This window comes from Phyllobates terribilis, unplaced genomic scaffold (genome assembly GCF_046119375.1).
Source record: "Phyllobates terribilis strain yellow unplaced genomic scaffold, ASM4611937v1 Scaffold_9__5_contigs__length_417890890, whole genome shotgun sequence".
Classification (NCBI taxonomy): domain Eukaryota; kingdom Metazoa; phylum Chordata; class Amphibia; order Anura; family Dendrobatidae; genus Phyllobates; species Phyllobates terribilis.
Genome location: NW_027362769.1, coordinates 42,826,752 through 42,851,403, shown reverse-complemented (window position 1 = coordinate 42,851,403; position 24,652 = coordinate 42,826,752). Strand labels below are relative to the sequence as shown.

Sequence of the window (24,652 nt, the reverse complement as noted above, 5' to 3'; positions counted from 1 at the left end):
CCACCCCCGTAGTGTTCGAGTTCGGTTCGGTTCGTCGAACACCCGTGTGTTCGCCGAACTGTTCGTCGAACTGTTCGTCGAACACCTTCGAACACCGTTAAAACCAATGGCAGGCAAACAAAAACACATAGAAACACATAGAAAACACCTTCAAAGGTGTCCAAAAGCTGACAAACTGCTCAGAAGACATAACTAACACATGGAAAAGTGACAAGTACATATAGTCATGCGAAAATAAAAGAGGTGGAGGAGTAAAAGGAGGGGGAGACACAGATATAGGCATGTCCTGCCCTTCTAAAATCCAAAAAGTGAGAAGCCGACACGGCCAGTCCGCTCCTGCCCGTGCCACCTCCGTGTCGCCGGGTTTGTGCCAGAGCCGCGGTGAACCCTGACGGCCAGCCCCCCTCTCCCAATACTGGTGCCTGTCCGCTGGTGGGTCGAGCGAGCCCCCCTGTGGTGGAGGCAGCTCTAAGCTTTTTAATTTAAATTGTCTCTCTAATTTGAATGAATACACTTTAAATCCATTTACAAGGATCTATTGGAGGGCAAGTCTCATGCCAGCAGCCGCGGTAATTCCTGCTCCAGTAGCGTCCAATAAAGCTGCTGCAGTTAAAAAGCTTTTATAAGGATCGAGCTCGGCTGTCCACCGCAAGGCATCCTACTGCCAGTCCCAGCCCCTATGCCTTGGGGTGCCTCCTGATGCTCTTCACTAAGTATCCCATGGTCCCGAAGCATTTCCTTTGAAAAAATTAAGTGTCTAAACTACAGGTGGTGCAGCTTGCTTAACAGCCGGGATAATCCGCTGACTAGCAGACACTGCTACTAGGCACAAAGTATTTCCTGGGCTAGATGCAGTTAAAAATTTGTAATTAGATACTCTCGTTGGATGCTGAGAAAGCATTCCATAGAGTCTCCTGGCACGTAATATATGATTCTCTTAAAAAGCTTGGGGTAGGGGTCTAGGGGACCCTTTTATAGCCAAAATCACGGCCCTGTATCGCAATACGTCACCTAGGCTGAAGATAAATGGAACTGTAGCACCCTGAGGGCTCGGTTGCTAAAGACGTATTGCACCTCACCCAGAGGTGTGATATCTCACTCTCAGGTAAGGATGGAGTGTGGATCAGGACCCGACACCTGCATGCATTACACCACATTGCCGTGGGGCAGGGCGACCAATATGCCCCTGAGATGGGCACGACAGTCCCTGTCCCTGGCTGGAGTGGGGGGAGGGAACACTGAGGAAGGGGAACCCTGTAGTGCAGGAGCAGGGAGGAAGCAGTTCCTGGGTGCATTGAGAAGGGAGTATAAAAGGTGGGCACCATCTTAGTTCAGTGCAGAGAAGTCTGAGCAGAAGTGGCAGGGAGCAGGGGCTCTGCATGAGCTCTGCTCCGGAGGCGGGCCTAGTAACAGAGGCCCAGGCCTGGAAGAGGGAGAAGGAAGGAAGAGGAGCGGAGAAGGCTCCAGGAACGAGGAATGAAGGGATCCCAGGGGTGCGGACGGGCGAGTCGCCACCGCACGCCCGAATCCACCTGCGTGGAGGGGTCAGGCCAAAGGGGGAGACCGGTCCCCGAAGTAGTGGAGGCAGGAAACGACCCTCAGCTAGAAACCGGAGGCTCTGACATTTTATGTGGCGCAGCCCCTCGCTACACCCGCTAGGAAGGCACCACATAGGGTCAGGGAAACTGGCGCCAAGTTTACCAAGAGGAGGCCCGAGGCAGCCGGACAGAAGTGTTGGTAAGAAAGGCCAGACAAAGGACACACAAAGGGGGTCCTGTGAAGTGCTCCAAAGTTATCTGGGAGTTGTCTGAGCCCCTCACCTGGTGAGCACAGTACGACGTGGGCAGCCGTTAATGCAGACGTGGTCTGGATAATAAGAACTGTGAGTAAAGGCCCTGAACTGCATCACTGACTCCGTGTCGTTACTGCTGCTGCCCTGCACCATCACCCCCATCCTCCGCATACACTGCCCTGAGGCTATACTCCTCCCGTGGGGAGTTATGCTACGCTCTGCTGCACCCACAACACCAGCCTCAGTGGTCTGCCCTGTAGCGGCGGTTCACTCTGACCGCAATCCACGGGTGGCGTAGTCGGACATTTAAACATGAAAACCACATAAATAGTTCCGCCACTGGTTTGACCGCCCTGAGCCACGGAACTGGGTCGCCGCCACGAAGACTACAACCACCAGCATCCACCAAAAAGGGTCCGGCTCCGGGTGTCCCAAGGCCCAGGGGGTGCGTCAGAACATTTTCATCACCTTTCACAATCACCAATGGGACAAGGCAGTGATGTCCTCTGTCCCCTCTCTTATACATCCTAGTGACGGAGCACCTGCTCTCATCAATTCGCCATAACCCCAATATTAGGTGGATTGAGGTGGGAGGCACCGAGTACAAGTGCTCTCTATTTGCTGATGATGTCCTAGTATATATCACTCAATCACATATATCCATCCATGCTGTTATGGCTGAAATAGATCACTTTGTTACATGGTAAAATTTTAAAATCAATGCAGCGAAGTCTGAGGCCCTCGATGTCTCCCTCCCCAAATCCATATAGGATTCCATCCAGTCCAACTTTCCCTTTGCCTGGCCCTCACAGGGTATCAAATACTTAGGAATTCCTATTCATAGAGTCCTCTCCCATCTATGTTATCTTAATTTTGGGCCCTTTATTGAACAACTCCATACAGACCACGGTTGGCAAGTTAGAACTGTAAGATTCACTACGTGAACCACTGGTGTTTTGTGGAAAAGCACATGTACACTGGGTTCCAAATTATTATACAAAAAGTGTTTAGGAGTGATAAGGGAAGAATTTGTTTGTTTGTCAGTTAAACTCATTGATGGTGATGTGTGTCAGGGCTCTTTATATCACTGTAAGCAATTGCAAACACCTGTGCTAATTAGTTTGGCAGGTGTGTCCAATGAAAGGCAAGACTACTTAAGAAGGCTCTCTCACATTATTAAGCAGCCTACATTTTCTGCCAAAATGGGAAAGAAAAAGGATGTGTCGGCTGCTGAGAAGCAACAAATTGTGGAGTGTTTAGGTCAAGGCATGACTACAATCAACATTGTGCGATGATCAGGATGAAGTGTCCTGGCAATCAAGAAGTATGTAGCTGATTCACAGTACACACGTGTGCGTGCTGATAAGGGCAAATTGAGGACTCTTTCCTACAGGCAATTACGTCAGGTTGAAAGAGCAGCGGCAAAAAAGCCTTGTCATAGCAGCAGACAAGTTTTTGAAGCTGCTTGTGCCTCCAACGTCCCCCGAACAACAAGATGCAGGGTCCTTCAGAGGTTTGCAGCTGTGCATGCGTCATCCTGTCGACCTCCTCTATCCACTTCACACAAGCAGAAACGGCTCCAGTGGGCCAAACATTACATGAAGACTGATTTCAAAACTGTTTTGTTCACGGATGAGTGCCGTGCAGCGCTCGATGGTCCAGATGGATGGAGTGGAGGATGGCTGGTTGATGGACACCCCACGCAAACACGGCTACAGCGCCAACAAGGAGGAGGTGGAGTAATGTTTTGGGCTGGAATCATGGGGAGAGAGATTGTCGGCCCCTTTAGGATCCCTGAAGGCGCTAAAGATGAACTCCATAATGTATGTGGATTTTCTCAAACAGCACTTCCTGCCATGGTTCAAGAAGAAGAACCGTGTATTTCACAGCAAGATCATTTTTCTGCATGATAATGCACCATCTCATGCTGCACATAAAACATCTGCATCTCTGGCTGATATGGGCATAAAAGGGGACAAACTTATGGTGTGACCCCCATGCTCCCCTGACCTCTACCCCATTCAGAACCTTTGGAGCATCATTAAAAGGAGTGTCTATGATGGCAGGAGGCAGTTCACATCTAAGCAACAGCTCTGGGAGGGTATTCTGTCCTCATGCAAAACAATTGAAGCAGAAACCATCCAAAACCTCACAAATTCAATGGACGAGAGAGTTCAGAAGCTCCTTTCGAACAAGGGGTCCTATGTGAAAATGTAACATCACCTAGAATAAAGTTTTGAGTTGAAAACTGTTTGATTTCAGTTTCTAACAACCTGCTAATGCTTATAATTTCAAAAATGACCATTTTTTTGGTCTTTATTAAAATGAAAAGGTTGATCGAAAAGTTTGGGGGATCTAAGAGTGTGGCAACCCAGTAGTCATGATTACTTCGAATTCTGACAATATGAGGGTCATGCTGCAGGTAGTGCAGCAAGAAGGCACTTATGTGCCTTGCGCATCTCGGAGCCCCAAAATTATTTTCCGGGCTACATGCAGCTAAAAATTATTTTTAATTTTAAATCTGGTGAAGCTTTAGTATAGATGGCCTAATAGGATCAGTGCTGCACACTGCTACAAAGCCCAAATTATTTTCCAGTCAAGATACAGATAAACATGATTAGTAATTTGAAAGCTTAAAACGGTTGGTAGGGTAATTTTAACCAATCATCAAGCTTTTACTCTCCCCAGGATGACACAGAGGTAGAAAAGTCGTTTCGGATCCATGATTTGTTCATCTTTATGAACGTGAGTCTGTCTACATTATCAGTGGAGAGCCGCGTGCGCTTATCTGTCAGCACACCACCAGCAGCGCTGAACACACGTTCAGACAGAACGCTGGCTGCGGGGCATGACAAGATCTCCAAGGCGTAAGTGGCTAGCTCCGGCCATTTATCCAGATTGGAAGCCCAAAAAGAGCAAGGGTCCAGTGACACAGTCGTGGCTTCAATGTTTACTTGGAGATACTCCTGTACCATCGTCTCTAGGCGTTGACTATGTGTCAGACTTCTTGTCTCCTGTGGCCTTGCAAAGGATGGGCTAAAAAAGTGGTGAAATGATTCCGCAAAATTGATGTTACCAGCAGATACTGTGGTTCTGTCACGGTTTGAGTGCTGAACACTTGACGGTCCCACGGTTGGCAAGTTGGAACTGTGAGATTCACTACGTGCACCACTGGTATTTTGTGGAAAAGCACATGTAAGATTCTGCAACAGTCTCTGCTGATACTCCTGCATGCGTGCATCCCTTTCTATGGCAGGAATAATTTCTGCAAATTTACTTTTGTACCGGGGATCTAACAGTGTGGCAACCCAGTAGTCAGGATTATTTCTAATTCTCACAATTCGAGGGTCATGTTGCAGGTAGTGCAGCAAGAAGGCACTCATGTGTGTTGCGCATCCAGGAGCACCAAGTCCCTGTTGTGTTGGTGGCGAGGTAACAATCATGCTTCCTTCCTCTGTCCTCTCCCCCCAACCTCGCACAACAGAAATGTGATCAAGGTCTCCCTCATCTGATGAGTCTTCCATCAGTTCGTCCTCCACTTCTTCCTGGGCTCCTGCACCTTCCTCACTAGTTTGGCTGCTACCATGCGCCCTGGTAAAACCATCTCCCCCACCCTCACATGCCTGCCGCCTTGGTGCTGCCGACCGTCTGGACCTTGCAGATGTTAGCCCTTCCGCATACAACTCCTCCTCCTCTACTTCCTCCACCTCCTCTTGTGCCACCACCTGACTCCGAATTCTGTTTAACATGTGCTCCAGCATGTAAATCACCGGAATAGTCATGCTGATAATGGCATCGTCAGCACTAAACATCTTCGTCGCCATTTCAAAACTGTGCAGAAGGGTGCATAGGTCCCTGATCTGAGACCACTCCTCCAGCGTGATTTGCCCCACCTCTGAATCTCGTTGGCCCAGGCTATACGTCAGAACGTATTGCACCAGGGCTTGTCGGTGCTGCCACAGTCGCTGCAACATGTGCAGAGTTGAATTCCACCGGGTAGGCACATCGCATTTTAGCCGGTGAAGTGGCAGGCCCAACGACTTCTGTAGAGATGTAAGTCGCTGAGCTGCGGGATGCGAATGGCGGAAGTGAGCACACAGCGACCGTGCCCTCTGCAGAAGGCCATCTAGTCTGGGATAGTGGGCTAAAAATTGCTGGACAACCAGGTTCAACACGTGAGCCATACAAGGCACGTGTGTGACATTGCCCCGGCGAAGGGCCGCACCCAGGTTTGCAGCATTGTCGCACACGGCCTTCCCTGGTTTCAGGTCCAGTGGAGACAACCATTCATGAAATTGGTTCTCCAGAGCTGACCACAACTCCTCAGCTGTGTGACTCACATTTCCCAGACATTTCAATGTAAAAACCGCCTGATGACGTTGAGCCCTACTGCCAGCATAGTAAGGAGGTGTGCAGGATCCCTTCTGCGCAGTTAGAAAGCTTGTGGCATGACCAGACAGGCTTTGGGTGCAGGTGGAAGACCGAGAGGAGGTTGAGGAGGCAGAAGCAGTGGAGGAACTTTGACATAAAGAGGATTGACGCACAACTCGTGGGGACGGCAAGACTTGGACAGCAGCCCCTTGTCCTGCTGTCACCATAGTTACCCAGTGCCCAGTCAGCGACATGTAACGCCCCTGTCCATGCCTACTCGTCCAAGTGTCTGTGGTGAAATGCACCCTGTCACACACAGAGTTTCTCAAAGAAGCGGTGATGTTGTGTGCGGCATGCTGGTGGAGCGCAGGCACACCTTTCTTTGAGAAGTAGTGCCGACTGGGCATCTGGTACTGGGGCACTGCGACGGACATAAGGTCTCGAAAATCCTCTGTGTCCACCAGGCGGAAAGGCAGCATTTCTGTAGCCAAGAGCTTGCAGATGGTGAAATTCAACCTCTTAGCTTTCTCATGGCTAGGAGGAAATGGTCTTTTACTTGTCCACATCTGAGGGACCGAGGGCTGGCTATTGTGCTTAGACGGGGTTGATAAGGGTGTCCCCGGCAAACTGCCGGTCTGTGAGGAAGATGCAGGCGGACATGTTAGGTTGCCTTGATCCAAAGGTGGTGCTATCGATGTCGGACAGCGCTCAACACCAGCTGGTGTTACCACCTCCAAAGAAAATGATGACCTGCCAATCACGCTGGCTGTTGCGGGTAAAGAGGTGGCAGGTCTGCGCCCCAAAACAGGTGTGACTGCGGTCCCCCCAGTCACAGAGGATGAAGAGGCCGCGGATGCACAAGATATGGCAGACGGTGATTGGCCCGGCCGGCTAGGCCGCATTGTAGCACACTGAGCTTCCCACTGCAACTTATGCTTCATGTCCATGTGCCGGTTCATGCATGAAGTACTCAAACTATGTATTTTTTGGCCTCTACTTAGCTTTTGCTGACAAATGTTACAGATAACACGAGTTGGGTCATCTTTATCGATCTGAAAAAATGCCCAGGCTATGCAAGGCTTAGCACCCATGCGACCTGAAGAGCCACCACGACTTGTGGTGAGAGGCAGAGTTGTGTTTGAGGATGCAGTTGTTGACGTGCTTCCAGTACTACGTCTCTGTCCAGGAAGGCGCAACCTGACCTCGTCGTCACTAGTATCTTCCTCCACCTCCTCTGCTGACCTCATCTCTTGGCTGACTGTGGGTTGACAGTAAGTGGGATCTCCGACCTCATCATCATCACCCTGTGCGTTATCACACCCGTCGTCCTCAGAGCCAACCTGTTCCTGCCCTGACAAAAAACTAAAGTTGTCGCTCCAATCAGGTAATTGAGTCTTATCATCGTCTTCCTCATTGTCTCCACCAACAGGAGTTACAGTTTGGGAATGAGGGTCTACATTATGGTCAGAACCTTCTGCGTCTGGTCCTGGATCCGACTCATAAAGATTCTGGGCATCAGTGCAGATCATTTCCTCGTCTGGATTCACAGAAGCGCTGGAGTCGACCTCTGATTCCCAGGCTATAGTATGAGTAAACAGCTCTGCAGACTCAACCATCTGTTCTACCTCACACTCAGACGGGCAGCTGGAGATTTGGGAGCTGTGAGGAAGCAAGTGCGATTTGGGTGACACCTTTGAGGACTGGAGTATTTGTGATGTTGAAGTTGATGTGGAGGAGAGCCCACTTAAAGGAGCACTTGATATCCGTTGAAGCACCTGCTGTTTTTGTGCCTCATCTGGAATTTGTAGCGATTGGCGTGGCCGTAAGAAAGGGATCTTATCACATTGTCCGCTAAAAGAAGTAGACATTTTAGTTTGGCTGGAAGATGGTCTTTCTTCTGCACCTACCCCACGGACACAACCTTTTTTCCCCTTCACAACACGCCTATTCCCCTTTCCACCAGCAGCAGGCCTTTTTCCACTCATTTTGGTGGTTAACTAATTCACAACTCTGGAGTTGTTTGCACAAAAAAACAATGGATGGTAACCGAGCAGAGCTGAGTGGCCAAACTGTGGTATTAGGCCAAAACTATTGGCTGGGTTAGATGCAGAAAAAAATTATTTTTAATTTGCAACCTGATGGAGGTCAGTATAGATGGACTAATAGACCAAGTCCCACACACCGCTAGAAGCCCAAATATTTTTTCAGAGCTAGATGCAGAAAATTTTTTTATTCAATTTGCAACCTGATGGAGGTCAGTATAGATGGACTAATAGACCAAGTCCCACACACTGCTAGAAGCCCAAATATTTTTTCAGAGCTAGATGCAGAAAAAAATTATTTTTAATTTGCAACCTGATGGAGGTCAGTATAGATGGACTAATAGACCAAGTCCCACACACTGCTAGAAGCCCAAATATTTTTTCAGAGCTAGATGCAGAAAAAAATTATTTTTAATTTGCAACCTGATGTAGGTCAGTATAGATGGACTAATAGACCAAGTCCCACACACTGCTAGAAGCCCAAATACTTTTTCAGAGCTAGATGCAGAAAAAAATTATTTTTAATTTGCAACCTGATGGAGGTCAGTATAGATGGACTAATAGACCAAGTCCCACACACCGCTAGAAGCCCAAATATTTTTTCAGAGCTAGATGCAGAAAAAAATTATTTTTAATTTGCAACCTGATGGAGGTCAGTATAGATGGACTAATAGACCAAGTCCCACACACTGCTAGAAGCCCAAATATTTTTTCAGAGCTAGATGCAGAAAAAAATTATTTTTAATTTGCAACCTGATGGAGGTCAGTATAGATGGACTAATAGACCAAGTCCCACACACTGCTAGAAGCCCAAATATTTTTTCAGAGCTAGATGCAGAAAAAAATTATTTTTAATTTGCAACCTGATGGAGGTCAGTATAGATGGACTAATAGACCAAGTCCCACACACCGCTAGAAGCCCAAATATTTTTTCAGAGCTAGATGCAGAAAAAAATTATTTTTAATTTGCAACCTGATGGAGGTCAGTATAGATGGACTAATAGACCAAGTCCCACACACCGCTAGAAGCCCAAATATTTTTTCAGAGCTAGATGCAGAAAAAAATTATTTTTAATTTGCAACCTGATGTAGGTCAGTATAGATAGACTAATAGACCAAGTCCCACACACTGCTAGAAGCCCAAATATTTTTTCAGAGGTAGATGCAGAAAAAAATTATTTTTAATTTGCAACCTGATGGAGGTCAGTATAGATGGACTAATAGACCAAGTCCCACACACCGCTAGAAGCCCAAATATTTTTTCAGAGCTAGATGCAGAAAAAAATTATATTCAGTTTGCAACCTGATGGAGGTCAGTATAGATGGACTAATAGAATGATGCTATGCCCAAAAGATTTTACTTCACTAGGTGCAGTAAAAAAATTGGTATTCTATATACAGGTGTTATATCTTGCAACACAGATAGGCTACTCCACTGACTAACACACTCTGCAATAGGCCAAAAAGGATTAGCTTTGCTAGATTCAGCCAAATGCTGTGAAAAAAACTTGCACAGCACTGGCACAGACCTGCCTGGCAAAAACTGATAGGAACTCATGTAACCTAGTCCTGAAAAGGACTCCAATTACAATTAGTCTTTACTCCCACAACCTATCTATTTAAGAGCACAGACCTCCCTGATAAAAGTCGTAGGAAATGCTGTAACCTAGTCCTTAAAAGGACTGCAATCACAACTATTCCCTACTCCCAAGCTATCTGTATATTTGTGCGAAAATTGGCTTGAAATTAACAAGGTATAGCACACACAGCAACAGCGGTGCCGTCTAACACGCAGCTGCAGCAGTGAGAAAATGGTGGCGACGGGGAAAATGGCTTGGTCTTATAGGGCAAGGACATGTGACATACACTGCCAATCACACATGCCCTTGCTTGTGTGAAAAAAAGCACTTCGCTCCGTGTGTGCGCTGCTGATAGGCTGACAGATTGCACCTCCCCACTGCAAATGCGGGAAAGAGAAAAAAAAATGGAGATCTTCATTGTTCCTGCAGAGATCCATCCCCTGCCCCTCCCCCCGCCCCGCTGTACACTCAAACTGCGTATTAACATTAATTTTCATCATTACTGAGAAAAAATCCAGTTATGATTTTGGTTCACGAACAGTTATCGAACATAACCTCGAACAGCCGAATTTTTCTCAAATTGTTCGTGTTCGCCGACCGGCTCGAACACCGCCCAAAACAGCTCGAATTTGAGATTGGCGAACAGTTCGAGTAGAACAACGCTCATCTCTACTCTGGAGGTCATCAGTCAGATCAACCCGGTGGCCTATAGATTAAAACTCCCGGCCAACTTACGGATCCCTAACTCCTTCCATGTATCTCTCCTCAAACCTGTGGTACTTAACTCTTTTTCCAAGTCTACAGGTACGCCTCCTGCTCCGGTTTCTGCTGAGGACGAGTTTGAGGTAGAGAACATTCTTGCCACCAAAAGGGTAAGAGGAAAGACCTTTTTTCTAGTAGATTGGAGGGGGTTTGGTCCTGAGGAGAGAACGTGGGAGCCCCGGGAGAACATCCATGCCCCTCTTATCCTAGCTAAATTTCTGTCTGGCCTAAAAAAGGGGGGGCCTAAAGGGGGGGGGTAAAGTAGCGCCGGCGTCCCTGCCCTCTGCTAGGCAGGGACGCTGTTCCCCTCACCTCCCTGCTCCGTGCCCGGCGTCCTCCTCCCGCTCTGCTGGCAGCGCGCGCTCCTTCCCGTCCACTGTGCTTAGGGCGCGCGCGCGCGCTCTCCCTCCCTCTTAAAGGGGCCACGCGCGCCGTCCTAAGGAGTCCCCGGCCAATGGCCAGAGGACTTCACCATATATAAGGCACCTCCTCCAAAATGGAGGTGCCCGAGCAATGTTGTTGCACTGTTTACTACTCTGCTTCAGCCCTCAGGTCCCGTTGCCAGTTACCTGCCAGTTACCTGCCAGTTACCTGCCAGATTCCTGCCAGATTATCTGCTACCTGCCTGCTAGTCTGAGGTCCGACGGTCTGCCTTACTACTCCTGTCTGTCTAAGGACCAGTCTGCCCGCTCACCTGGGAGCGCACATCAGCCACCTGCCTGCTTGCCCGAGGTCCGACGGTCTGCCTTCCAACTCCTGTCAGTCTGTCTATGGACCAGCTTGCCCGCTCACCTGAGAGCACACACCTGCTACCTGCCTGCTAGTCTACCTGGAGGCTCCGCCGTCACGTGCTGTGACCACCTGCCTGTCCAGTGACTCCTGCTCGCTCACCTGGGAGCGCTCATCTGCTGCCTGTCTGCTAGCCTACCTGGAGGCTCTGCCGTCACGTGCTGTGACCACCCGCCTGTCCAGAGTCTTCTGCCCGCTCACCTGGGAGCGCTCATCTGCCGCCTGTCTGTTGGTCTTCCTGGAGGCTCCGCCGTCACATGCTGTGACCACCCGTTCTTCCTGAGACTCTCGCCTGCTCACCTGGGAGCTCACGTCTATCATCAGCCGCCACAGGTCGTACCAACCCTTTACCTAGAGACTGCCCCGGTCACTTGCCGTGACCATCTGCCCGTTCATCCAGAGACTGCCCCGGTCACTTGCCGTGACCATCTGCCCGTTCATCCAGAGACTGCCCCGGTCACTTGCCGTGACCATCTGCCCGTTCATTCAGAGACTGCCCCGGTCACTTGCCGTGACCATCAGCCCGTTCATCCAGAGACTGCCCCAGTCACTTGCCGTGACCTCCAGCCCGTTCACTCAGAGACTGTCCCGGTCACCTGCTGTGACCTCCTGCCCGTCTTCCCTGGTCGCCACCCGCTCCCTTACAAGGACTGCCCCCTTGTATAGTAGCTCAGAGGTTCCGCCTCCCAGACCCGTTGCACTCATCCCTATCCTGGTATGCGTGGGCCCCTCATCCCCAAACCTGATATACATGGTACCTCTCATCCCTATCCTGGTATGTATGGTTCCCCTCATCCTGGTATGCATGGCACTTCTCATCCCAATTCTGGTATGTATGACCTCCTCATCCCTGAAACCTGGTATGCATGGCACCCAATCCCTCATCCTAGCATGCATGGCACCCCTCACCTCCAATCCTGGTATGCAGGGTTCCCTCACCCGCCAATCCAAGTATGCATAGTCCCCTCACCCCCCAATCCTGGTATGCATGGTCCCCTCACCCCCGAATCCTGGTATGCATGGTACCCCTCATCCTGGTATGAATGGTCCCCTCACCCCTCAATTCTGGTATGTGTGGTACCCCTCACCCCCCAATCCTGGTATGCATGGTCCCCTCACCCCTAATCCTGGTATGTATGGTACCCCTCATCCCACAATCCTGGTATGTGTGGCCTCCTTATCCCTTTCACGCTGTACCAACATGCAATAAAATAAACACTTATACTCACCTTTCGTCCCTGTGCTCCAGCGCTGTGGTGTCCTGTTCTGCCGGAGGCCAGGGGAGAAGTGCGGCGCTGGAGCACCGTGCTGTCCGGCGCCATTTTGCTGAAGACACACTGCAAAGGTGTCTTCAGTAAATGGCGCCGGATAGAGCTATGCGCATGCGCTGATCCGACGCCTCACTCCTGCCCCGGTCTCCGGCGAAGAGAGGCGCCACGGTAGCGCTCCTCCCGGTCAGGTAAGTATTTAAGAATGGCACCGGAGATCACGGTATACGTTCAGTGTCTATGCATACTGCGATCTCCGATGCCATACACTCCTCTTACCTGTAATGGCTGGATGCATGCTTCTGTCTGGAGCCAGACTGCGCGTCTGGAGGCTTCAGACAGAGACACGCATCCCCGGTTATATTATAGAAATAGCACCATTGATTCCATGGTGCTGTACACGAGAAGGGGTTACATACAAAATACAGATGTCACTTACAGTAAATGAACTAACACTATGTAGTCAGTGGACTGATTTATCATAAATCAACATAGCGAAAATTTACGATGGAAAAGTAAGTTTGCCACTGAAGTCATCTTGTTTTTGTGAAACCACATAATCTGTGTAAAACATGTTTTCAACGGAAAGGTTTAGTTAGCATATATGTCTTGTACATGCCTCTATCTTACCTCATTTTAGGGTAGAGCTAATCTGGGGCTTTTTGTTTTATCAGCTGTAACAATCCAAGATTTAAACAGATAGCATTTTAAGAAACATAGTCTTTATGATGAACACTTGTCTTGTTGACTTCTTTCTGTTGATTTCATTACAGGTTTCTGGTAAGTTTTTTCTATTTTATTTTAAACTGAGATAATATAATATAAAGATGGAATGTGGATCTATATGTGGTTAGTTGACCAACTGATAGTAATTGATAATAATTTAAAAATGTACACTTCGGATAACACTATTTGAGACAAGATTAGTAGTTTGTAAGCTTTATGAAGCACATCTGGTGCAAATAGATATGTGTGTGCGTGTGTATATATGTATACATATATATATTTTTAATAAATTATTCAACTAACCTGATACAAAATGCATGTTTGTATTTTTATCTCCAATAAAATGTAATATAGTATAACAAATTAAAAACATGTAAAATAAGTTAAATATTAGAAATAATCAAAAACTACATAAACACTTGTTAGAACAATATAAACAATTGGACTCCAAAAACATTTCAAGTGTAACATATTGGTTACTGTTCTGGTTTAGTTTAGTATTGCTTTTATTTCTACTGTATGATATGTATATACGTAGGATTGATTCTATAAGGAACGTAATTTAATTAATGGGAGTTTCCACCCCTGATTTAAAAACAACAAAAAGCTGTAAAAAAATAGTAAAAAGCCTTCTTCAAATTCTGATCCCCTCCTCTCCAACTCAAACATTGGAATTTCCCTGTGACTGCTGTATCAAGAATGTGACAGCTTGGCAGCAGCAGTCACATGTTCATATGGTCAGAACTGAATGTTCAGAGACCAGCAACCTTTTCCTTTCATATGAACCTTTGTTAAAAAGCCACTTTACCTTATCCAGTGTTATTAGTTACTGGGCAAGGCAGCAAATTGCACATTTGTCACAGATTAAAGAAAGCCGAAAACATTCTTAAATTTCAGTTAAGCATCTCTCCTCTACACTGTGTCTCTTAGTATTTGAGTATGCCAGTCTTTGCATAATATATATATATATATATATATATATATATATATATATATATCCGAACATCTGGTAGATGTCCAGGCAGTAAAGGACATTTAGGCTGTGTGCCCATGATGCGTTTTTTAAGCGTTTCTGCAGCGTTTTTGCCGCTGCGGAAATGCTTAAAAAACGCATCATGGGCACAAAGAATTTATTTAGATGTGTGATGAGCACCTTGAACCCATAGGTGCTTCACAGAATTTTATAACGTGGATTTGTAAAAATGAAAAAAATATATATTTTCCCACAAAAATGTGGTTTTAGCCCCAATTTTTTCATTTTTCACAAGGATACCAGGAGAAAACAGACACAAAAGTTTGTTGCGCAATTTTTCCTGAGTATGCCGATACCCCATATGTGGTGAAAAACTACTTTTGATGCACAGTGCAAAGCTCAGAAGGGAAGAAGCACCATATTGTAGTTAAGATTTTGCTGGACTGGTTTGAAGGTGCCATGTGACATTGGCAGAGCCCCTGAGGTGCTAGAACAGCAGACTCCCAATAAGAGACCCCATTTTACAAACTACACCTCTGAATGAATTAATTTAGGGGTGCAGTGAGCATATTGACACCACAGTTGTGTCACAGAATTTTATACCATTGGGCAGTGAAGAAAAAAATAATTACATTTTTACAACCAAAATTTAGATTTAGCCCCAGATTTAAAATTTTCACATATTGTTAAATGGGTAAACATAGCACCAAAATTTGTCTCACAATTTCTTCTGAACGTGGCAATACCCGATATGTGGCTGTACTGTACTGTTTAGTCACACGGTGAGATTTGGGAGGGATGGAGCACTATTTGCCTTCTTGAGCGCAGACTTTTCTAGATTAGTATGTGGACTCCATATACAGAGCCCCTAAGTGCTAGAATGGCAGAATCCCCCCTCAAGTGACATCATTTTGGAAATTGTACCCCTTTGGGAATTTATCTACAGGTGCAGTGACGATTTTTACTCCATGGGTCTTTTCCAGAAACAAGCAGCAGCAGATGGTGCTGAGTGAAAATTGCAAACTGCCATTGTAGTGACCAGTAAATTGTAGTGACCAGTACATTGTGCCCAGCTCATGTGTCTGGAAACAAGCACCTGTAAATTAGGCATGATCTCATCGCTCAGAAATGCCAAACATATGGACGCTAACTGCGGTTTTGGCACACACTGGAGCTCAGAAGGGAGGCAGCATTTGGATTTGGGAGTATAGAATTTGCTCAATTTTTTTTGGGGGGCGATGAGCCATGGTGCTTTTCCAGAGCCTTTGTGCTACCAGTAATGTGGAAGCCCCTATATTTCCAACAACAGATGATGGACCTGAGTGGGAACTTGCTTTTTTTTGTGGATTTGAAGCTTTTGTTGAGAACATTTTGCATAACATTTTGGATCACATTTATCCTGCGCTTTACGCTGAGTAGTTATATTGGGGTTTCCATCTAAATCTCACAGTGATGTGATTCAGATGAAACCCCCAAGAGATCCATTCACTATAATGAGGCAGAAAAGTTACTCTGTACTCAGTCTGGCCTCTGTTCAGTGTTGTCCTTTTCAGAAGCTCCCAAAACTGTCGCCGGCAGCACTTTTATGCACGCCTAAAAGGACATACATTGTTGGATCGTAGGCCAGACAGCATCCACAGTGCCTCCATCTGCCTCATTATAGAGAATCTTCTGCTGGTGGTTCTGTCTGACTAATGTATTTCAGAGATTTACACAGAAACCCCTGTGTAAGCGCTCAGCGCAGAGCACAGGATAAATGTGAGCCGAGCAATACTGCAATCTTTGAGAGGCAGAATGAACAAATCAACAGTAGGTGAAGAATTGGTTTTATTTATTTTTGATGCCGTTCCTCGTGCAGTATAATTGATTAGGCAACTTTATTCTTTCGGTCTGTGCAATTACAGCGATACCAGATTAATAGCGAGTTTTTAGGTTTGGCATACACTAAAAGACACTTTTTATTGCAAAAACTAGTTTTTGCATCGCTATATTTTGAGAGCTATAATTTTTCCATATTCCGGCCAACATATTTCGACAGCTTGTTTCTTGCAGGACGAGTTGACGTTTTTATTTGTACCATTTTTGGGCACGTGACATTTTTTGATTGCTTTCTATTCTGATTTTTGGGAGGCAAAATGAACTACAAATAACAATAGAGTAACATAGTAACATAGTAACATAGATTTTAAGGTTGAAGAAAGAATAAGTCCATCTAGTTCAACCCATAGCCTAACATGTTGATCCAGAGGAAGGCAAAAAAAACATGTGGCAAACACTAAGCTCCACATTGGGGAAAAAAATTTCTTCCCGACTCCATACGACAATCAGACTAGTTCCCTGGATCAACGCCCTATCAAGGAATCTAGTATATATAACCTGTAATATTATACTTTTCAAGAAAGGCATCCATGCCCTTCTTAAATTTTGATAGTGAATCACTCATTACAACATCATGCGACAGAGAGTTCCATAGTCTCACTGCTCTTACAGAATCCACACCTGTGGTTATGATTAAACCTTCTTTCCTCCAGACGTAGAAGATGCCCCCTTGTCCCCGTCTCTTGCCTCAGAGTAAAAAGATCAGTAGAACGGTCTTTGTACTGTCCCCTCATATACTTGTACATAGTAATAAGATCACCCCTAAGCCTTCGTTTTTCCACAGTACATAACCCCAAGTGTAATAACCTGTCTTGGTATTGCAGACCCCCCAGTCCTCTAATAACCTTGGTCGCTCTTCTCTGCACTCTCTCTAGTTCAGCTATGTCTTTCTTATACACCGGAGACCAGAACTGTACACAGTATTCTAAGTGTGGTCACACTAGTGACTTGTATAGAGGTAAAATTATGTTCTCCTCATGAGCATCTATGCCTCTTTTAATGCATCCCATTATTTTATTTGCCTTTGCAGCAGCTGCCTGACACTGGCCACTAAACGTGAGCTTGTCATCCACCAATACACCCAGGTCTTTTTCAGTTACAGTTTTGCCCAGTGTTTTACAATTAAGCATATAATTATACGTCTTATTTCCTCTGCCCAAGTGCATTACCTTACATTTATCTCCATTAAAGTTCATTTGCCATTTATCAGCCCAAGCTTCTAGTTTACATAAACCCTCCTGTAATATAAAATTGTCCTCCTCTGTATTGATTACCCTGCAGAGTTTAGTGTCATCTGCAAATATTGAAATATTACTCTGTATGCCCCCTAAAAGGTCATTAATAAATATGGTAAAAAGAAGGGGGCCCAATACTGACCCCTGTGGTACCTCACTGTTAACTGAGACCCAGTCTGAGTATTTTCCATTAATAACCACCCTTTGTTTCCTATCACTGAGCCAATTCTTAACTGTAAGGTAGCGCTATTCATCACACTGGGGGACACTCGCTTCACGGGGTTAATTAAAGCACACCAGCCACGTTTTCTGATAACACGACATCCAGCAGTTTATTACACTTCATAACTGCACATAACACAGTCCATCTCAGTGGCTCACCGGCATGGTTATACACATAACATCCAGGAGACCTTTCCAATGGCAGACATGCCCGCTTGGCTTTAGATACAGACTTCAGCAAGGTACAACATCAATGTCCATATAAAGAACCATTTTTACCTTTGCTGGGTCTTAGCTGCTTCTCTCAGCTCTGTTCTGCCACACCTGTGGCTTTAAGGCTTCCCAGCAATGGTCTCCAAGCCACGTGCCTTCCAGGACTACTAAATACCAAACACAGGGATTTACCCTCTTGCCTCACCAGGCCTCTCCAGGCCTCTCTCTTCCAGCCCCTCAAGGCTAATGGTGTCCCACACACAGGGATCAGGCCCCATGCCTTTCACACCTCTTTCTAAAACTACCAGGGTTTATATATCAGTCTGTGAATACAGGATCTGTGATGTTTAGAGATGAGCGTTGTTCTACTCGAACTGTTCGACAATCTCAAATTCGAGCTGTTTTGGGCGGTGTTCGAGCCGTTCGGCGAACACGAACAATTTGAGAAAAATTCGGCTGTTCGAGGTTATGTTCGATAACTGTTCGTGCACCAAAATCATAACTGGATTTTTTCTCAGTAATGATGAAAATTAATGTTAATACGCAGTTTGAGTGTACAGCGGGGTGGGGGGAGGGGCAGGGGATGGATCTCTGCAGGAATAATGAAGAACTCCATTTTTTTTTCTCTTTCCCGCATTTACAGTGGGGAGGTGCAATCTGTCAGCCTATCAGCAGCGCACACACGGAGCGAAGTGCTTTTTTTCACACAAGCAAGGGCATGTGTCATTGGCAGTGTATATCACATGTCCTTGCCCTATAAGACCCAGCCATTTTCCCTGTCGCCACCATTTTCTCACTGCTGCAGCTGCGTGTTAGACGGCACCGCTGTTGCTGTGTGCGCTATACCTTGTTAATTTCAAGCCAATTTTCGCACAAATCTACAGATAGCTTGGGAGTAGGGAATAGTTGTGATTGCAGTCCTTTTCAGGACTAGGTTACATCAGTTCCTATCAGTTTTTGCCAGGCAGGTCTGTGCCAGTGCTGTGCAAGTTTTTTTCACAGCATTTGGCTGAATCTAGCAAAGCTAATCCTTTTTGGCCTATTGCAGAGTGTGTTAGTCAGTGGAGTAGCCTATCTGTGTTGCAAGACATACCACCTGTGTATAGAATACCAATTTTTTTACTGCACCTAGTGAAGTAAAATCTTTTGGGCATAGCATCATTCTATTAGTCCATCTATACTGACCTCCATCAGGTTGCAAATTTAATATACATTTTTTCTGCATCTAGCTCTGAAAAAATATTTGGGCTTCTAGCAGTGTGTGGGACTTGTTCTATTAGTCCATCTATACTGACCTCCATCAGGTTGCAAACTGAATATAATTTTTGTCTGCATCTAGCTCTGAAAAAATATTTGGCCTTCTAGCAGTGTGTGGGACTTTCTCTATTAGTCCATCTATACTGACCTCCATCAGGCTGCAAATTAAAAATAATTTTTATCTGCATCTACCTCTGAAAAAATATTTGGCCTTCTAGCAGTGTGTGGGACTTTCTCTATTAGTCCATCTATACTGACCTCCATCAGGTTGCAAATTAAAAATAATTTATATCTGCATCTAGCTCTGAAAAAATATTTGGCCTTCTAGCAGTGTGTGGGACTTTCTCTATTAGTCCATCTATACTGACCTCCATCAGGTTGCAAATTAAAAATAATTTTTTGTCTGCATCTAGCTCTGAAAAAATATTTGGCCTTCTAGCAGTGTGTGGGACTTTCTCTATTAGTCCATCTATACTGACCTCCATCAGGCTGCAAATTAAAAATAATTTTTATCTGCATCTACCTCTGAAAAAATATTTGGCCTTCTAGCAGTGTGTGGGACTTGTTCTATTAGTCCATCTATACTGACCTCCATCAGGTTGCAAATTGAATATCATTTTTTCTGCATCTACTTCTGAAAAAATGTTTGGGCTTCTAGCAGTGTGTGGGACTTGGTCTATTAGTCCATCTATACTGATCTCCATCAGGTTGCAAATTAAAAATAATTTTTATCTGCATCTAGCTCTGAAAAAATATTTGGGCTTCTAGCTGTGTGTGGGACTTGTTCTATTAGTCCATCTATACAGACCTCCATCAGGTTGCAAACTGAATATAATTTTTTGTCTGCATCTAGCTCTGAAAAAACATTTGGCCTTCTAGCAGTTTGTGGGACTTTCTCTATTAGTCCATCTATACTGACCTCCATCAGGCTGCAAATTAAAAATAATTTTTATCTGCATCTACCTCTGAAAAAATATTTGGCCTTCTAGCAGTGTGTGGGACTTGTTCTATTAGTCCATCTATACTGACCTCCATCAGGTTGCAAATTGAATATCATTTTTTTCTGCATCTACTTCTGAAAAAATGTTTGGGCTTCTAGCAGTGTGTGGGACTTGTTCTATTAGTCCATCTATACTGACCTCCATCAGGTTGCAAACTGAATATCATTTTTTTCTGCATCTACCTCAGAAAAAAAATTTGGGCTTCTAGCAGTGTGTGGGACTTGTTCTATTAGTCCATCTATACTGACCTCCATCAGGTTGCAAGTTGAATATAATTTTTTTCTGCATCTACTTCTGAAAAAATATTTGGGCTTCTAGCAGTGTGTGGGACTTGGTCTATTAGTCCATCTATACTGATCTCCATCAGGTTGCAAATTAAAAATAATTTTTATCTGCATCTAGCTCTGAAAAAGTATTTGGGCTTCTAGCAGTGTGTGGGACTTGGTCTATTAGTCCATCTATACTGACCTCCATCAGGTTGCAAATTGAATATCATTTTTTTCTGCATCTAGCTCTGAAAAAATATTTGGGCTTCTAGCAGTGTGTGGGACTCATTGTATTAGGCCATCTATACCAAGCTCCACCAGCTTTGAAATTAATAATAATTTTTAGCTGCATCTAACCCTGAAAATAATTTTTCACAATAGTGGTAGCAATAGAAATATGGGGCGCGCGCCTGGCTAACAAAAATATACGCTTCATAACACAAAACACCAGCCTAGCGCACTGCATTAATAAGATGGCATCATCGTCTCTCCCAGTGCTAGGCCTGCTACGCAGGCTAGCATTCCTGTGCCTAAAACACAATGTATGGGTCCACGCTAGCCACTATGCTGAGGGGTATAAAGCTGCTGCTAACGCTTTATAACAATTCAATTGGCAGATTTTCACAGAGCTCTTCCACAATGCCCACCCATCGGGCAACAGTTGCCCACCCTCCCTATGGGATCTAGTGGCGAATAGTTGATGCCATTAATCAGAGCGTCAGTTGCCCCGTCAACGTGGCAATCATACGGTAAGGCATGGGAAGAGTGGACACGACTAGTAGCAGGCAGACGGGTTGACCAATGTGAACAAGCCAGATCACAAGTCACCATAGAATTTCTCCACCACCTAATGATGAGGGGCATATCAGGAGCGTCAGCGCAGTGGTGTCTGACCGGAGTAGCATTTCACTTCCAACTACTGAATTGGGGAGATGTGACAAAGATTCATCATCAGACAATCAATAAAAGGGTGGAAAAGGGGTCAGCCAAGTCAGGAATGTAGACGTCCCGTCCCGTGTCACTAAAACTGATTTCTCACATCATATCCCTAACACCATTAACATGACACTCACAATTTGAAGCAACACTAATGTCTACTGCATTTGTGATCGCCTTCTTCGGGGCGCTATGTATAAGCGAATTAGTCCCTCAATCCAAAATTACCACCAGTGGAGGCTTATTACACCAGGACGTAGTCATAGCCAATAATGCAATACGTCTACGCATACACCAATCGAAAACGGTTCCAGCGGGCAGGGGTACTTGGGTACTTCTACAACCCACAAACGGTACACTGAGTCGGGTAACAATAGTAAAAACATATCTAACCATCAGATCACAAAGTCATTTCTTCCTATCACACATTGATGGAACGCCATTATCAAGATACCTGTTCCAAGCTATATTTAATAAATGCATAACATCGGCAGGGAACCACCCCAAAGATTACGGGACACACTCATTCCGCATAGGTGCGGCCACGGAAGCAGCAAGAGCAGGACTGTCAGAAACGGAAGTTCAGAGGATAGGGAGATGGCGATCCACGTGTTTGGCAAGATACATAAGACCTGACTTGTTATCCTAACGTGGTTTGTTTCTTTTACAGGTGACGCTAAGCCAACAGTGTGAGTGATAGGCCACTCGTGTATATATTGGGCACAAAAAAGGGCGAAAGTCCGCCCAGGCAGGAGGAAATTAGAGTTTCATAACACATATTTCAACTGGAGAGGTATTAGAGGCCTGCTATGGCCACAGGTACTAATGGAGGTAATCAAGGTAGGGAGAGAGGCAAGAGGTCCGGTCATCTTAGTTATACAGGCCGGGGGAAACAACCTAGGTCATCACAAGAGCGCATAACTAATGGCAATAATGAAACTAGACACTGAGCGCTTCAGAGAATTTTTCACAAAATTAGCTATAGTATGGTCAGAGATTGTGCCGATAGCGGTATGGCAAGGTGCGCGAGACATCACGGCCATCGAATGGACAAGGCGGGTAAGAAATATTCGGATGGCAAAATTTAGAAGAGACAGAGGCAGTGTAGTGATACGACACCGACAACTGGAAGGAGATAAAGCAGGCCTCATACGGCCCGACGGTGTTCACTTAATAGATATTGGACTGGACATATTCCTGTCAGGACTCCAGGACGGAGTGGAACAAGCGTTAAGAGTGATGGGTGGGGGTCAGAGTCCTGCATACGAGTACGCTGGATCCTCCGTGGCCTGGAAATAGAAAGGACATGTTGGAGAGTTACACTTGTTGGCCAACTTGCCGGAGTGGGGACCCAGGGCATGCTGCAACAAGCTGAATTATTTTAGAAATAAAATGCCTTTCTAATGGAATGAGTATAAAGAGTTAATAAAGCTGTGACCGATCCTCACCCATCCAGTTGTAAGAGTTACATTATTGTATTGTCCATGAAAGGCGGGCGGTAGGGGGGCTGAGCGTCTGGGTTTGGTTGGGGGTCCCCACAGTCTGCCTAGGCTAGATTCATTTAAAAATTCTTATTAGATACACAGGCGGTGCAGCTTGCTTCGCAGCTGGGCTACTACGCCCAAAGTATTGCCTAGGCTAGATGCAGTTAAAAATTCTACGCTGACTAGCAGACACTGAAGATTTGGAGCAGACCTCTGAGTAAACAGCTCTTCAGACTCAACCATCTGTGTTACCCCAAGCCATAGTGTATGTAGTTTCTTACAGTTAAAAGGGGGGGGTGCGACAAAACCCACCTGGAATTGACGATGCCAACGTCACGTAAGACACAGCAAGGGGACTCCCAAATTTGTGGCACAGACACCACTTAACCCAAGAACGCATACCTGTGGCCTTGCAGGCCCGCCCAGTTAATTGTTTTCTATTTTCTGCAAGATTACTTTAGTTAGAATTTTGAAACTCTAGGTATTCTTCATGTATATAGTTGTTTGTCATTTGAGTTTGAGTTATTCCATGTTATTTGCACACGGGCCTAAAGGGCCCCAGGTATGTGAAAGTGTAGATTTTTATGGTCATGCGTTCTAGGGTTAAGTGGCATCAATTGCCCCACTGTTGCTTAAAACGGTTGGTGAGGTGATTTTACCAAATCCCCAAGCTTTTAGTCTCCCAAGGATGACACAGGGGTAGAAATGTCCTTGCGAATCCATGATTTGTTCATCTATATGAACGTGAGTCTGTCTACATTCTCAGTGGACAGCCGCGTGCGCTTATCTGTCAGCACACCACCAGAAGCGCTGAACACACGTTCAGAGAGAACGCTGGCTGCATGGCATGACAAGATCTCCAAGGCGTGAGTGGCGAGCTCCGGCGATTATTCCAGATTGGAATACCAAAATGAGCAAGAGTCCAGTGACACAGTCATGGCTTCGATGTTCACTTGGAGATTCTCCTGTACCATCCTCTCTAGGCATTGACTATGTGTCAGACTTCTTGTCTCCTGTGGCCTTGCAAAGGATGGTCTAAAAAAGTGGTGAAACGATTCCACAAAATTGCTGTTACCAGCAGATACTGTGTTACTGTTACTGTTTGAGTGATGAAGACTCGACAGTCCCACCGTTGGCAAGTTAGAACTGTGAGATTCACTACGTGCACCACTGGTGTTTTGTGGAAAAGCACATGTAAGATTCTGCAACAGCGTCTGCAGATACTCCTGCACTCGTCAATACCTTTTTATGGCAGGAATTATTTCGGCAAATATACTTTTGTACCGGGGATCTAAGAGTGTGGCAACCCAGTAGTCGGGATTACTTTGAATTCTGACAATCCGGGGGTCATGTTGCAGGTAGTGCAGCAAGAAGGCACTCATGTGTCTTGCGCATCCAGAAGTACCAAGTCCTTGTTGTGTTGGTAGCGAGGTAAGAATCATGCTTCCTTCCTCTGCCCTCTCCCTCCAACCTCGCACAACAGAAATGTGATCAAGGTCTCCCTCATCTGATGAGTCTTCCATGCCCATCGCCAGTTCGTCCTCCACTTCTTCCTCGGCTCCTGCACCTTCCTCAACAGTTTGGCTGCTACCATGCGCCCTAGTTAATCCCTCTCCCCCACCCTCCCATGCCTGCCGCCTTGGTGCAGCCAACCGTCTGGACCTTGGAGATGTTATCCCTTCCGCATACGACTCCTCCTCTACTTCCTCCACCTCCTCTTGTCCCACCACCTGACTCTGAATTCTGTTTAATGTGTGCTCCAGCATGTAAATCACCGGAATAGTCATGCTGATAATGGCATCGTCGTCAGCACTAAACATCTTCGTCGCCATTTCAAAACTGTGCAGAAGGGTGTGT

General features: G+C 45.8%; 1 protein-coding gene across 1 annotated transcript in view; it reads left to right on the top strand.

Moving 5' to 3' along the window:
- The first annotated feature begins 13,244 nt into the window (after positions 1–13,244).
- Positions 13,245–24,652, top strand: part of ICOS (inducible T cell costimulator) — a 198,232-nt gene continuing 186,824 nt past the window's right edge. Inside the window, exon 1 of the mRNA XM_073645604.1 lies at positions 13,245–13,384. Coding sequence (XP_073501705.1) covers positions 13,330–13,384 — 55 coding nt within the window. The 5' untranslated portion in view covers positions 13,245–13,329. The remainder of the gene's footprint in view (positions 13,385–24,652) is intronic.